Here is a 17,406-nt window from a genome sequence, read left to right on the forward strand (position 1 = left end):
AGAACCTTGACACTTGCTAGGATGATTGGACTTATATTATTTGTCGACTTTTAATGATTTTATAAGATAAATTGCAAATGATACTGCCCAAAGGAATTTGCATGTTTATAAAAAATGATTGACATTCTTTTTATGATATTGTCATGTTGCAATAACTAAAGGGAGAAGAATTCCCAGTTTAAATAGTGTTAGAAAGGAGAAACAAGAGCACCGCAATGCGGAGCAATACACGCCCGAAGGTACGACCTTTGACTCCTAAGTGTGACTTTGACCGTGAAGCGAGCCATCCAGAACATGCGCTCTGCATGTCGTCTCGATGTGGTGAACATTTGTGCCAAGTTTCTTTAAAATCCTTCAAGGGGTTCAGGTATGACCTTTGACTCCTAAGTGTGACCTTGACCTTGAAGCGGGCCATCCAGAACATGCGCTCTGCACGTTGTCTCGATGTGGTGAACATTTGTGTCAAGTTTCCTCAAAATTGTTCGAGCAGTTCAAGAGTTACAGAGTGGACATAAAATTGCTAACGGACGGACGGACACCGGGGGTATAACATAATACGTCCCTTTGGACGTATAAAAAGTCAGTTAAAATTTGGATACCTTTATGTCTAAAAAACGCACAAAAATATAAGAGATTTTTTACTAGTGGCAGGGGAGGGATGCGGGGAGCGGAACAGGTGGGAGTCATGCAGATTTCTGCACTCCTCAAATCACCTCATGACCACCAGCCACCTGTATTTCAAGTTTAAAGTCAATAACTTGAATTGTTTTGAAGTTGTGCTCTGGATACAAATTTGAATTCTTTTTGTGATCTTGACCTCTGACCTACAGACCTGTCATGAGCTATGCACATTGTCTCACCACAACCTACTTATATGCCAAGTTTGAAGTCAATAGTTTGAATGGTTATCAATTTCTGCTCTTGACACAACATATCACAGACAGATTTGAACATGCTGTGACCTTGACCTTTGTCCTACAGACCTGGTTCATGCGATTTGCACATTGATTCATTGCCACCTACCTATATGCAAAGTTTAAAATCAATACTTTGAGTGATTATCAAGTTATGCTCCGGACATGAATATGACAGACGCACGCGTCATGACATAATACGTCTGTTTTTTTAACGGACATGTTATTATAAAACACACCTGTAATGATGCTTACTGAGACAACAGATCCCATTAAACAACTGCTAAGTCACGAAAGGTGCATAATTTTGTGATATTGGAAAGCCGAGTTATGGATTCTGTATGTCATGTCAAACATCACAGTGAACAAGTGTGTGGTGTTTCAAACTATTCCTACACAGCGTGATCACAATAGCTCACCATGAACATTGCTCAGGTGAGCTAAAAATGTTGTATCAAACTAAAAAAAAGAAATGTTCATGTTAATCATTTTCTTTAATCAGAAATATTTATGTGTAACACACACCATTTTTTCATTTTCATTAAAATCTTTGTTATTTGAAGACGTAGTCTCAAAATATTGACAGCAATATGTGTTTCTGCATAAAGTAAACATAAGTTAGCAACAACTTCTTCAATTCCTTCTTGAAATCTTAATTTTGATAAATTATTAACTGTATGTGTAAAGCAACATTTTGATTGGAGAAAGTTCTCAAATCTCACAAAACCTCAAGGTAATCTAAGAAACTAGCGAAGCTAGGAAGCTGGGAGACATACCATCGGAAAGAGATTTTTGTGCTGTTTAGCCTGCACTACGTCTGATAAAGAACATTAACAAAATTTTAATTTCAATATCAATGTGACCATGACCTTTCACCTACAGACTTCAAAACAATACATGTAATCTTCCGACCACATACAATCATCCTATCAAGCTTGAAAGTCATAGGTCTAAAGGATCTTCAGTCATTAATCTGAAATAATTATCAGTCTAATGTTCACTGTGACCTTGCCCCTCAAAACAATAAGCATCATTTACTAACCAAGGCAATCATCCTATAAAGACTGACTGTACACCCAAGCAAGACCAACATGAGAAAAACAATTTACACCATTTTCATCGGTGTGGGGGGCATTAGTAAAGCATCAATCACCCATGGAGTTTTTTCCGGCAATATTCTTCATCTGTTGTGGATATATTTCATCAGTGTTTTCTCCAGATTCTACCTCACAGTCCATTATATTACCAAACAATCGTTCTGTAGAATCTATGAGGAGTGTGACAACCAGCGACTGATTTTGTAAATCTAATAAAGCTGATAACCCTTGACTGTTTCTGAAAATCAAAATAATACCAACTATGCTAACCTACAATTTTATAAAAAGATATCAAATGAAAACACATTACTCTGAAATGATGACAAATAATCAGAACAAACACTAGAAGGTATTTTTGTCACAATAACATATGTCTCCCCCTCATACCCCCCCCCCCCCCCCTCCCCCCATGTATTCTAAGGATGGAAGAGAGGCATGTTTGTTGGTAGGCAGGGCAAAAGTCAAAAAGTAAGTTGCAGTTGGTTTTTACGGATTTAATACATGAAGGTGAAGGCGAAAAGTGATGTGGAAATACTTCATGTATTTACAATCAGAAAGTAAAGATATTGGTTACCTAGTCACAATTGGTGTCGAAATCCAGCCAGCAGTTTGACCTGTGAAGTCCGGAAAAGACTTTTCTATCTTAGCTCTGCCAGCCATTTTGTGTAGCGAAGCAAAACGTGCCGGCAATATGCACAACTAGGCTTGGTACTGACCATTCCTGTGCAGTTTCTTCGAAATCTGTCCAGCAGTTTGACCTGTGAAAGCCAGACAAGATTTTTCTATTTTTAGCTCTGGCGGCCATTTTGTGAAGGGAAGCAGAACGTGCCAGCGATATGCATAACTGGGGTTGGTACTGATCACCCCTGTGAAGTGTCGTCGAAATCCACCAGTAGTTTGACCTGCGAAAGCCGGACAATATTTTTCTACCATTAGCTCTGGCGTCCATTTTGTGCAGCGAAGCGGAACGTGTCAGCAATATGCACAAATAGGCTTGGTACTGATCACTCTTGTGAAGTTTCGTCAAAATCTGCCCAGCAGTTTGACCTGTGGAAACCGGACAAGATTTTTCTATTTTCAGCTCTTGCGGCAATTTTGTGCAGCGAAGCGGAATGTGCCGGCGATATGCACAACTAAGCTTGGTACTGATCACTCTTGTGAAGTTTTGTCGAAATCCGGCCAGCAGTTTGACCTGTGAAAGCTGGAAAAGCTTATTGCGGACGGACGGACGGATGGACGGACGAACAGACGGGGAAGACAAAAACAATATAATTACTACTAGGTGGAGGAAGGTTGTGTGTGTAAAGAGAAGGGAGATAAAATACACAAGGAACAAGAGCTCGTAGAACACGAAATGCTCCCCTTGATGCATTCAGTAAATGCACAAGGAACAGAATTTATTTGGTCACTGTGCACTGGACATTTGACGTACTGACCTCAAATCAATAATTATGGGTCATTTACCAGTCATAAGTGACCTCTGTATCAAATGTGATCTTAAACCAAAGCATTCTCTAGTTATTTGGCAAAATAAGTTCTACTGTTCTGCGTCAATGTGACCTTGACCTTTGACCTTCTGACCTCAAAATCAATAGGGTTTCATCTGCTGGTCATGACCAACATCCGTATTAACTTTCATGATCCTAGACCAAAGCGTTCTTGAGTTATCATCCCGAAACCGTTTAATTGTTCCGGGTCACTGTGACCTTGACCTTTGACCTACTCATCTCAAAATGAATAGGGAACGTCTGTTAGTCATGACCAACCTCCTTATCAACTTTCATGTTCCTAGACCTAAGCGTTCTTGAGTAATCATCCGGAAACCGTTTAACTGTTCCTGGTCACTGTGACCTTGACCTTTGACCTACTGACCTCAAAATCAATAGGAGTCATTTGCTGGTCATGTCCAACCTTTCTATAAACTTTCATGATCCTAGGCCTAAGCGTTCTTGGGTTATCATCTGGAAACCGTTTAACTGTTCCGGGTCACTGTGACCTTGACCTTTGACCTACTAACCTCAAAATCCAAAGGGGTCATCTGCTTGTCATGACCAACCTCCCTAACAACTTTCATGATCCTAGACCCAAGCGTTCTTGAGTTATCATCCGGAAACCGATTTGTCTACATACCGACTGACCGACAGACATCTGCAAAACAATATACCCCTCCTTCTTCGAAGGCATAATGAAAGAGGTATTCTGGGTTTTAAGGTGGAGGGTTGTCCTAAGAAACACAAGAAATTAAGAGATTTGAAATGACAAAATGTTCAAAACATTCTCAAGAGTTGCAGGTGTGGTGGATACATGGGGTGGGTGTACAAGTGTAATACTAAACTTAGGCGGCAAAATTTATTTATCAACGCTTAAAAAAACTGATGGGTGGAGAAATTGTTCTGGTAGGGTCATGCTAGGGAAAATGGTATTTTAAAAACAAGAGGACCATAATGGCCCTATATCGCTCAACTGAGTTTACTTGCTTCCTTGATCAGTTAAAAGTTTCTACTTAATAAGCAAAATGTTTGTGTGGGATTTGTCTTTCTTTTTTCTAGGTCAAGTGTTTCTCCAGTTATTGATTGGAAACGGGTTTCCATGTTCTGGCCCATGTGACCTTGACCTCTGAAAAAAATAACCCCAAGATCAATAGGGGTCATCTATAAGGCATGTTCTGCCCCCTGTGAACTAGATCTTTGATCAAGTGACCCCAAAATCAAAAGGGATCATCTACTCTGCATATCCAATCATCCAATGAAGTTTCCACATTTTAGATCAAGTGTTTCTTCAGTTATTGATTGGAAACCGTTTTCAATGTTCTGGCTCCCTTGACGTTGAAATTTGATAAAGTGATCCTTAAATCATTATGGGTCATCTACTCTGCATGTCCAATCATCCAATGAAGTTTCAACATTTTAGGTCAAGTGTTTCTCCAGTTATTGATTGGAAACCGTTTTCAATGTTCTGGCTCCCTTGACGTTGAAATTTGATCAAGTGACCCTAAAATCAATATGGGTCATCTACTCTGCCTGTCCAATCATTCCATGAAGTTTCAACATTCTGGGTCAAGTGGTTCTCAAGTCATTGATTGGAAACAGTTTTCCATGTTCTGGTCCCTGTGACCTTGACCTTTGATCGAGTGACCCCAAAGATTATTAGGAGTAATCTACTCTGCTTGTCCAATCATCCTATGAAGTTTCAGCATTCTGGGTCAAGTGGTTCTCAAGTTGTTAATTGAAAAAAGGTTTTCAATTTGCGCCCCTTTGACGTTGACCTTCGATCAAGTGAACCTAAAATCATTAGAGGTCATCTACTCTGCATGTCTAATATTCCATGAAGTTTCAACATTCTGGGTCAAGTGGTTCTCCAGTTATTGATCTGAAACGTTTTCCATGTTCAGACCCCTGTGGCCTTGACCTTTGATCAAGTGGCCCCAGAAATCATTAGAAGTAATCTACTCTGCATGTCCAATAATCGTATGAAGTTTCCCCTGTGACCTTGACCTTTGATGGAGTGACCCAAAAACCAATAAGGGTAATCTACTCCGTAAGCTCTATCACCCTATGAAGTTTGAAGGTTTTAGATCAAACAGTTCTCCAATCTTTAATTGGAAATGAAGTATGACGGATGAAAAGGGAAAAAACATGTCTCCCCCAGTGGGTGGGTGTGGTGGGGGGAGACTGTTTGAAAACAAGTGAATGAAGTATTGCCCTGCTATACAAAGTTCCCTACTGGAAGGCACCTAATTTTCTCTACTGCAGTATAACATAATTAACCGTTATCTGTCAATGATATAAAAACAATATTGTACTATATATACAATATGTTAAACACAACTTTTGGATTAAAATTTGCATATACGAAAATCTACAGTTGTTCACTGTTTAAAACATCTATAAATATAAAAAAGTATTTAATTTCAATTTTGGAAACATTTTATTTTGAAATTGGCAGGAAAGTATGAGAAAAATGTAAGAAATCATATTAAATGGAAGTAATTCTGAAGAAAATACACCAACATTTTTTTTTAATTGGGTCCATATGACACGTGAGCTTACATAAAAATATTTTACAGACTGGACTGGAAAAGATTAATCTTCAGGTGATTTCTGACAGTGGCCTTGACCTTTAAGTTAAGGATAAGGGGTTGCATCAGACCAGTTGTCTCATTATGGAAAACATTTGTGCCAAGTAATATTAAAATCCCTTCTTGGATGACAGAGTTATTGACCATACTAAACAAAAGGGCCAAGATGGCCCTAGGTCGCTCACCTGAGTAACACACCATAACAGTGTAAACATGTTTTGCCTAGTGATTTCATGGAGACAAATATTCTGATAAATTTTCATCAAGATTGGACCAAATACGTGGCCTCTTGAGTGTACACAAGCATTTTCTTTGATTTGACCTAGTGACCTAACTTTTTATCCCACATGACCCAGATTCGAACTTGTCCAAGATTTTATGAAAACAAACATTTTGACAAAGTTTCGGGAAGATTGGAGCAAATAAGTGGCCTCTAGAGTATATACTAGTGACATAGTTTTTGACCCGACGTGACCCAAATTCGAACTTGTCCAAGATTTTATGAAAACAAACATTTTGACAAAGTTTCGGGACGATTGGAGCAAACAAGTGGCCTCTAGAATGTATACTAGTGACCTAGTTTTTGACCCGACGTGACCCAGATTTAAATTCGTCCAAAACTTTATGATAACAAACATTGTGACCAAGTTTTATGAAGATAGAATAAAAAATGTGCCCCCTAGAGTGTAAACAAGCTTATTCTTTGATTTCAAATCAAAGCATAAATGAAACCTCTATATGGCTGAAAGGGCCAATATAGAAAAAATTTCCCCATTTAGGGGCAGTAACTCTAGAACCCATGACGGAATCTAGCCGGTTTCTGAAAAGAATCGAGATATTATTGTGACTTAAGTTGCAAGTGTAGTTAAAATCAAATGTAAAATGTCACTTCTATCGTGTTCACAAGGTAAAATTAACAAATTCTTGCTCTTTCAGAGGTCAATCAGGGGCCATAACTCCGGAACCTATGATTGGATCTGTCGGATTCATCATGGAATCCAAGATCTATTGTTGTTAAAGATATTTTGCAAGTTTGTATCAAATCAAACCATAAATCTATATGGCTCTATATGGCTGGAACCCATGATGGGATCTGGCCAGTTTTCGAAAGGAACCGAGCTATTACGCCAATACAAATTGTGTGCAAGTTTTATTAAAATTGATTGCAAAATGTGGTCTCTATCGTGTTCACAAGACATTGTGGACGGACGGACGACGGACGGACCACCACAAAAGCTCACCCTGTCAGTGCGTGACAGGTGAGCTTAAAAAAAACTCTATCAATATTTGACCTCCAAGTGTGACCTTGACCTTTGAGCTAGGGGTCAGGGTGTTGCGCATGACACATTATCTTATTATGGGGTATATTTGTGCCAAGTAATATTAAAATTCCTTTAAGAATTGTTGAGTTACAGACCAGACAGGAAAAAGCCCTGTTGGCATTTGACCTCTAAGTGTGACATTGACCTTTCAGCTAATGGTCCGGGTTTTGCACATGACATGTTGTTTAATTTAGGGGAATATTTGTGCCAATTGATATTCAAAGCCTGTTTTGCATAACAAAGTTATGGACCGGACAGGAAAAAAACCCACTATTAACTTTGATCTCAAAGTGTGACCTTGACTTTAAAGCTAGGGTTATGGGTGTTGCACATGACATGTTGTCTGATTATGGGAATATTTATGCGAAGTTACTGCAATCCCTAAATGGATGACTGAGTTCTGGACCGGACATCTGTTCATGCCATGTTAACATTTGACTGCCAAGTGTGGCCTTAACCTTTGAGCTACGGGTCTTAAAGTTGTGCAAGACACATCGTCTTATTATGGGGTACATTTGTGCCAAGTAATATTAAAATTCCTTCATGGATGGCAGAGATATGGACAGGACAGCAAAAAAGCCCTGCTGACCTTTGACCTCCAAGTGTGACCTTGACCTAGGAGTTAGGGTCCGGATTTTGCACTTGACATGCCGTCTCATCATGGGAAACATTTATGGCAACTAATATCAAAATCCCTTGATGAATGACAGAGTTATGGACCAGACACGGAAATGCACACGGACGAAAGTACGGAATGACGGACGGACGAAAAGACTCAATCCTATAGTCCTCGAAACTAGTTTTCAACCAGTAGGGGACTAATAAACTTTGTTGAGTTGTATTATCTGAATAAAAGGTAAGATGAAGAATCTTTTTTGCATATGAAATTATATAAAAAGAACAGTTACACATTTTGAATCCGTCCTTTACAAAAGAAAATTATTTCTTTGCCATAGTGTAAGATCATAAAGGCTACACCAGATGCGCGTGTTGTACATAAACAAGTCATAATTAAGTAAATGATTCAATGTATTAAATGCGTATCAATATCAGTTTTTCAAAAACCACATATGACTAGCCTGTACTACATAGGATAGTCTAGTGTATGTGACTCATATAGAAATAGATCTTTAGGCTAGTCTTATAGACCCGTTTTACTAGCCATTGTCTAAAATCGTAAAAAAAATACTTTAACATCAAGTATCTTCAAAATTTAATCCATTCATCTTTTCGCTTGGTAAATTGTAATGGTATAGGAATTAAATATATGCTGCGACTGACAGGTAATGATTTAAATGAGCAAACTTCAAATCCATGGTATTTCAGCCTTATTGAAAATTACTGGTGAAGTCAAATGCTATTTGTTATCAAATAAAATATAAAGGGAAACATACATCTAATTATTTCATTACTTTAAAGTAAACAATACATACTGTGGTCTTAAAAGCAATGGTCCAAAAATACATCCAAGATTACGTGAGTTCATATAATTCTCGTCAGCATGAGAAGCAACCCTGAAAATAAAATGACATCAAATTCAAGTGCAGAAGTAAAATTATGTTTTAACAGACTGAGTTTAAGTTAACAAACAAGAGATCCACGAAGGTGCTGTATTGCTCCTTGACCTAATTTTTCAACCATCATGACCAAGTTTTGGACTTTAACAAAAAGTCTGCAATTTTCTATGATCTGACCAATTAATCCAGTCTTGACCCAGACGACCTAAATTTAAATTTAACCTATTTGTCATGCAGTCATACATTTTGACTTGGTTTCATGTAGATCACTTTGAAAATGTGCCATGGGTGTAAACAATGTTTTCTGTTATTTTTTTCAAATAACATTGTTTTTGACACAAGATGGTTCAGTGTTTAATGTTACCTAGATTTCATAGCTCTAGACAAAAATTCTGACCAAGTGTCATGTAGATCTGGTACAAAATGTGATCTAGTGTTAACAAGCTTTTTCTTATGATCTGACCTAACAATCTACTATTTCATCCACCTTTTCTATATCAAAGTATTTTCTTGATTTGTCTTTAACTTTAACACTAAGAGCTGAGTTGCAAAATAAAGCGACAATTCATGAATAAGAGGGACATGATGGTCCTAAATCGCTCACCTGAGTAACGCTGCTTGCTTGAACAGTTTTGTTAAACGGTTATGCAAGCAAAATGTTTGTGAAATAATTTTGAAGTAGTGCCGGTGTTTTCCGACAAAAATATCTTATATCTTTCTCCTAAATTCTACTAAGTAAATATGGGCAGGTAATGTATGTGCGTGTGCGTGTTGGGGAGTGGGGGCATATGGGGCAAGAAGTTGGGGGAATGATGAGACAGGATACTAAGAGATAATATCAAACAGTTTCCACTACATGAATACAGATAAAAGTAACCATATCCCCTGCTGGCCATGTTTTTGGACAATACAGAATAATTTGTACAATCTTTGTAAAGGGTAACCCAAGATATATTCTTGCAGAATTATTTTAAAATTGGGCCTACTCTTTCTGACAAGAAGATTTTAAAAGTTTCCATGATATTCATATAGGGAAATTGACTATGCCCCCCACGGCAGCCATGTATTTTGACAAATCAAAATAATTTGAACAATCTAGGTAGAGGGTCACACAATGACCATTTGTGTGAAATTATTTTAAAATCGGGCCAGTAGTGTCATACGAGAAGATTTTTAAAGTTTCCACTAAATTCATATAGGAAAAAGTGACTGCGCCCCTGGCTACCATGGTTTTTTGAATCATTTGTACAATCTTCATAAAGGGACACCAACGGATCATTTGCGTGAAATTATTTTAAAATTTAGCCAGTAGTTTCATACAAGAAGATTTTTTGAGTTTCCACTATATACTTAAAGGGTAAAGTGACCACGCCTTCTGGTGGCCACTTTTTCTGATGATTTGAATTAATCTGAACAATTTTTGTAGAAGATCACACAAGGACCATTTGTGTAAAATTGTTTTAAAATCTGGCCAGTAGTTTTATATAAGCAGATTTCCACTTTATACATACAGCAAAACTCACTGATAGCGAACTCATTTATTACAAAATCTCGGTTATGAGGAATTCTATTTTCTGGCCCAATTTCCCCCTGCATATTTTATATGAAAAACACGGATACAACAAACTGGGATTATAACGATCTTTGTCCTCAATTTCAAGATTCACTGCCATTGGTAACACACTTAAGTATGCTAAATGTGTGATTACTTACTGATGTTATAGTCAATTCATTTATATTTTGAATACTTACCAGAGGCGTTATTTTACGTGTTGGTATGCAATACAAACCTTTATTGCGCTGAAAAGTTGGAAATTAAGTCCTTGTAGTTTCTTTCAAAATGAACATCGTTGTCCATAAAAGTATACACGATTTACATTTTGTCAAATATTTAGAGGTATTCGCTATATAGTTCATTTATAGTGAATTATGTTTGCTATATGGATAAAACCTAATTCTGATATAGCTAACAGTTTTCAGTGGTCCCGACAAGTTCCTTATAACCGAGTTTTACTGTATAGGGAAAAGTGACCAAACCCTCTGGTAGTCAGGTTCTTTGATAAATTGGAATGATTTGAATACTCTTGGTATAGGGTTACACGAGGACCATTTATGTGAAAATATTAGTGGCTTAGAAGGAGATGTCCTTTGAAGATCTTTCTATTTTTAGCTCTTGCAGCTCTGGCAGCCCTTACATGCAACCAAGCGGAAAGGTTTGAACGATTTTGGATGAAGACCACCAAAGGAACATCCAGGCCAAGTTTAATCAATTTCCACCACATGGTTTCAGACAAGATGTTGTTTGAAGAGAAGTGAGGACAGATAGACAGACACCAGACGGACTGACAGACGGTCAGTGATCATAGCACTTAAAAACTGAATAAAACTGAGAAAGGTCCGTGGAATGATGCTTTACAAGTTGTTTAAAGTGCTTTCTATTTTTATCTCTAGTGGTCCCTAAAAAGGTTACGCGGAAGCATTTGAAAAAGCATGAGCAAGGTCAATGTATGAATGCTACAGACCAAGTTTGGTGAAGGTTCGTCAAGCAGTTCATGAGAAGAAGTTGTTTACAGGTTTTTACAATTATTAGCTCTGGCGGCCATCAGTCAAGCGGAATTATTTGCATAAATTTGAGAGAGGATCTTACAAGGATGCTACAGATGATGTTGTTGAAAGGTTTTTCTATTTTAAGCTTTGGTACCCCTAAAGGAAACCAAGCCAAGCAAACTCATTTGAAAAAACTTGAGAGAGGATCATACAATAATGCTACATGCCAAATTTGATGAAGATCCATCAAGATGTTTATGAGAAGAAGTTGTTCAAAGCTTTTTCTAATTTTTACTCTAGCTACCCCGAAGAGGGGCCAGATGCCCAAATTTGAAATAATTTGAGAGAGGACCTTATAATGATGCTACAAACAAAGTTTCCATTAAGTGGTTCATGAGAAGAGGTCATTTAAAAGTTTTTCTTTTAACTCTAGTGACCTCAAAAGGGACCAACGGTCCCATTTTTACAAATTTGGCTATAGTAATTTAAGGGTATTTCTATTATTAGCTTTAGTGGCCCCTAATAGGGGCAAAGTGCTCCCCATTTGAATAAATTTGGGAGACGATATGATAATGATGCTTCGGACCAAGTTTAATGAAGATCCATCTAGCTGTTCATGAGAAGTTGTTTTTACTATTTTTAGCTGTAGCAGCCCCAACAGGGACTTTTGTTTTGTTTTGTTGCCGCCGGAATTTGGATCGCTTAGTCACGCTTCCATTAAAAGTGGGTGAGACATAAAAAGAGGTAAAATAATACTTTTTTTAATTTCGGTAATTGGGGGGTTGGGTGTGTGTGTGTGTGGGGGGGGGGGGTTAATATCCCAACAACACAATTAAAGGTCATATGGCGACTTTCCAGCTTTGATGGAGGCGGAAGACCCTAGCTGCCCCTCCGTGCATTATTTCATCACTGGCAGGTACCTGGGTAGAAACAGCGATCTCTGTAAGCCTGCAGGATGGCTTCCTCACATAAAGAACTAAATGCCCTAAGTGAAGCTCGAACCCACAATGCTGAGGGGCAAGTGATTCAAAGTCAGTGACTTTATCCGCTCAGCAACAGAGTCCCCCAAATACCTTTCGGTATAGATGCGACTCTAATATTTGGTAATTTAATAAATGTCCAAAAGGCACTGACTGGAAAATTGAAATAATATTATTTGCAAAAATGTGAAATGTCTCCTGGCTGAGCTTTGAAAAAATAATGATGTAAAATGAACTGCTTAATAATATACAGTAAGTGTCAAATGCCTTTTTTGTGAACTTCTTTGTAAATGATTCTAATCAATGATACTTGCAACACATAAATAAGAAATAATTCTAATTTATTCTCATAGCCATTACTGTGTTAACTGCCCTCACATTTACATGGACTTTGCATTTAAGGAAGGAAGGCAAGGAATGACAAAATGCTAAGTAAGGTTGGTTGGTACCATCTGGGGGGATTAATTCTAATAGCGATTTTTGTCAAGGTATACAACCCTAGAGTTAGATGATATGTGATAGCATTGTATTAGCGGTAGCTTTTTGTATGATATCATCCGGTTTATATGCCTACCCTTAGATACACTTTTGGATATTTGCTAAGTAAGAGATAAGACATTCTTACACAACCTGACAACATTTTGATATCAGTCACACTTCCACATTCAAATTTATCTAACCTTTAGCCATGATCATTTGCTTCTTAATAATAAGTACTCAGCATGCTTAAAATGAAAACTGTGTCATTGGTCATACTTATAGAACAGTACCTATAGCCAGTGTGATAAGTCATGCCGTTTTCAGAAATAAATTACCATTTATTGTTGATAAGTGAATACAAGGTCATCTATTTAAATGCATTTATAGCAAATTTATTAATGTATCTAACAATTTTGTTATTTTATTTTGTGTGTGCATGATGTGTATTAAGGTATATATAGAAATAATGTTACCCCCCCCCACCCCCCGCCCCCAACGTCAAACAAATAAAATATAAAAAGATATTGACGATATACGGAGTTTGTTCTAGGTTAGGATATTTTACTTGTTGTTATATGAGGATAATTTCCTAGAATCAAACAAAAGTAGATGATGGCAAAGGATATTCATGAACACAATTAATGTTTGTCCATACAGATAATTACCAATGTGCAATTATACGAATGTGTCAAAGATGACAATAAGATAGAATGTCCAGTTGTAGGGCATACAGATACAGAATTGAAAAAACTAATACTGTGTTGCACAAGAATAAAAGCCATTACCTAAACACAATGGGTTGCTGATATACACTCATGGCTTTAAACTGAATACGCCTAATCCATAAATAGCAATCGTTCCATTCTTGCACTTGGAATTCAAATATGTCGATATTCTTGAAAATAAATTGCCCAAATTCACAATAGCCATTTTTGACATGACAATCTCCCCACCGCCAAAGCAAATGTTTCATGTAAACGGTGGCCAAGAAGAGGAAATTCATTTTTAAATTGTTAATAATTGTAGAATAAGCAGGCTCGGCTTCAGGGCCAAACCCAGGGGGGCATATGTGCCCCTCCACCCCCTGAACTCCCCTTCTCCTCCAATTGGCTGAGAAGTGACCTATACTCATCAAAGTTGCGCCAAACTATTGTGGCAAAGAAATAATACTTTCTCAACATTTTGACCTAAAATACTCCAGAGGCCGCCATTTCACCTATATTTCAAACTTTTCCAGGGGAGACCCCCTGTGCTCCCTAAAATGAGGGGGGTACCCTTTCCCGTACCTCCAAATTGATACCAAAAAGCACCAGCGGCCACCATTCTCTTCCATACTTATATTTTAAAAGTTTCCAGGGGGAGACATCCTGCCTCCCTCACAACACGAGCGGAGGGCCCCCTTTCGTACCTTGCATTGTCTTGCCTTGCCGGTGACACCTTCGTTCTTAACTGGTGTGCCCCCCTATTCAGATATTTCTGGATGCGTGCCTGATGACTTAGAGAGGAAAGAGTGTTATCAAGAATTACTTTATTCAATATGTATGCAACAGCTACTGTTTCTGTTTATACACATTGCAGTTCCTTAACTGGTCGTTTCCAAGCCTGAAAAGTTTATATAAATTCCTTTCAAACTTTCAAGTAAATTTACTAAATCGAGACTATTTAAAAAGTAAGGAAAGTAGACATATATTTCTTGTTCATTGCACTTTCTCTGAATGGCTTACACTTTAGCAAGATCCCTTCAATAGTTTTTGAGTTATGCTCCGGGCACAGTTCAAGCCTTTCATGAGAAGAAAGAAGTGGTTTAAAGGTATGTATGTTTTAGTTCTAGTGGCACTTAAGGAGGTAGGTTACCTTAATATTTGTATGTGCGCATGTCCAACCGGAAGCTAACGTGTTGATTTACGACCACGTTTGTGTATCCATTCTTCTGAAAGCAAATCATGAACCTGTCTCCGATCTGATGCTTTATGGTTTAATAATGCAGAAATAATGAATAAATTGCCGCAGAAACGCTTCAAAACAATGTTGCCTTAAAAAGACGTCATTGACGTCATGACTTTATGTGTCAGTTACCGCGCAAAATTAATAGCTTTTATTTTGAAAGTACGTAATTCTGTGCATTTTCTTTATTTGAACTATTTTCAAACAGCCATTATTTGCTGAAATATTTTTTATGAGTCTTTTGCTCTGAATAATAATGTAGATATATTGAAATGTTATGCGGAATGTAAGAAAATGGATGATGGTAACCAATGTTATTTGGAATATAGTTGGGTGAAAGGTTACTTGTTACGGCCATTTTCAAATAAAAAAGACCTGCAGTTTGATTTGTAATACATATTTTTCAGTTTTCGTTGATAATTTGTTACTTATATACTAAAACTAAGCTCTAAATTTGTTCAAATTTAGTAGAAAATTGTGGTTTCTTGAATTGAATTGATGTGACCATGGAAACGAAGCCCGTGACCTATATATCTAAATGTAAAATTCAAAAGCGTTGACACTGGTCTATTTAAGGAACACAACTTCGGCTTTTTATTTTCATTTCAACAATATCCATGAGAATAACAGCAGCATGCTGAACGATTTTTCCATGAAAAATGCAAGACGAAGGGTACTGCTGTAAATATTTTAAGCTGTGAAATTTGTTTGAGTAAATGCAAATAACACGAAAATATAACTTACGTTAGAAATAATATGTTTTAAAGCTACATTAACAAGAAAGATAATTTCATTCAATATTTTTTATAAGAAATTACGACAAGAAGCAAGATATAAGCTATTTTAAACATCTCTGTTGCCATGGTTACTTTAAACTTTAAGAAAATTAGGGTACCATGTAAAGTGCTTGGTATTTTGCTAATTATATTACCTAAATATTCCATGTTGGTCATTAAGAGAATGGCACTGAAGCCGTCGAAAACCCCGTTTTTATACATAGTTGTTTAAAAATGAGAGAAAATGTGTTACCATGGAAACACGAGCCCCGCGACATATACATTTTAAGCTTATATTAGAAAGCTAACGCGCATACTAGTAAAATTATCAATTATGCAGACTTCTACGGATATCAGTGAAACTAAAATACACTGAAAAGTGTTAAATATCCGTATTTTCCTTTCAATATAAAATACCTTTGGAGGGTCATGTTCTTCAAATCTGGATAAAAATTGAACTACAAGGGAAAGAGATAAACGAAATTGAGATTGTAGCAGTTAAAACATCATATTACACGAACTACAAACAATTACTGCGGTTCAACTTTTTTGAATTTACCCTGGTAACAAGGTAACCTACCTCCTTAATAGGGCCAAACGTCCCCATTTGAGCAAAACTGGGAGAGGACGTTATAATGATGGTACAAAGTTTGATGAAAAGAAAAGTTGATTAAAGGTAATTCTGTTATTAGCTCTAGCGGCCCTTAAAAGCGGCCAAGTGCCCCCATTTAAACAAATTTGGAAGTGACCTTACCATGATGCTACAGACAAAAATAAATGAAGATCCATCAAGCGGTTAATGGGAAAAAGTCGTTTAAAGGTGTTTCAATTTTTAGCTCTAGTGGCCCCTAAAACGGGACCAAGCGCTTGTATTTGTGCAACATTTGGAGAGGACCTTATAATGATGGGACAAAGTTTGATGAAAATCCATCAAATAGTTCATGAAATGTTATTTAAAGGTATTTCTATTTTTAGCTCTAGTGGACCCTAAAAATGGCCAAGCGCCCTCAGTTAAAGAAACCTGGCAGAGGACCTAAGGACCTAGGATACTAAAGACCACGTATGGCCCATCAAGCGGTTCATGAGAAGAAGGTGTTAAATGTGTTTCAATTTGTAGCTTTAGTGGCCCCTAAAATGAGAACAAACACCCATATTTGTTTAAAAATATGAGAGGTCCTTATAATAATGCTACAAACCAAATTGAAAGAAGATCCATCAAGTGGTTTATCAGAAGAAGTTGTTCAAAAGTTTTTTTTTCTATTTTTAGCCCTTGTGGCCCCTAAAAGGAGCCGTATCCACGCATTCGAACAAATTTGGGTGAAGACTTTATAATGATGCCACAGAACAAGTTTTATGAACATCAATCGAGCCTTTCATGAGAAGAAATTGTTTAAAGGTATTTCTATTTTTAGCTATAGCAGCCCCTTAACGGTTTGAAGCACTCCCATGTCTTCATAATGCTACAAACCAAATTTGATGAAGATCCATCAAGCAGTTAATGAGAAGAAATCATTTGAATTTACTATTATGTTTAGCTCTAGTGGCCCCTAAAAGGAGCCAAGCGCTTCGATTTGATCAAATATTGGAGTGGACCTTATATTAATGCTACAGACCAAGTTTGATTAAGAGCCATCATGTCGTTCATGAGATGAAGTCATTTAAATGTGTTTCTATATTTAACTCTAGCGGTCCAGCTAAAACATTTCAACAAACTTGATAGAAGACTATTGACCAAAGTTTGGTGCAATTCT

At 37.2% G+C, this 17,406-nt stretch overlaps 1 protein-coding gene across 2 annotated transcripts in view; it reads right to left on the reverse strand.

Annotated features, from left to right (window-relative positions):
- The window catches only part of LOC128553761 (uncharacterized), a 50,613-nt gene extending 41,666 nt beyond the window's left edge, over positions 1-8,947 (reverse strand). For both annotated transcript variants that reach the window (XR_008369433.1, XM_053534938.1), the window contains exons 1-2: positions 8,845-8,947; positions 2,068-2,249 (exon numbers count right to left, since the gene is read on the reverse strand). Coding sequence is in view for 1 of the 2 variants with exons in the window: in XM_053534938.1 (XP_053390913.1) it covers positions 2,068-2,249; positions 8,845-8,897 (235 nt within the window). In the remaining variant the exon portion in view is untranslated. The remainder of the gene's footprint in view (positions 1-2,067; positions 2,250-8,844) is intronic.
- Between the last annotated feature and the right edge of the window lie 8,459 nt (positions 8,948-17,406).

The sequence above is a fragment of the Mercenaria mercenaria genome, unplaced genomic scaffold, assembly GCF_021730395.1.
Source record: "Mercenaria mercenaria strain notata unplaced genomic scaffold, MADL_Memer_1 contig_4285, whole genome shotgun sequence".
In the NCBI taxonomy this organism is placed as follows: Eukaryota; Metazoa; Mollusca; class Bivalvia; order Venerida; family Veneridae; genus Mercenaria; species Mercenaria mercenaria.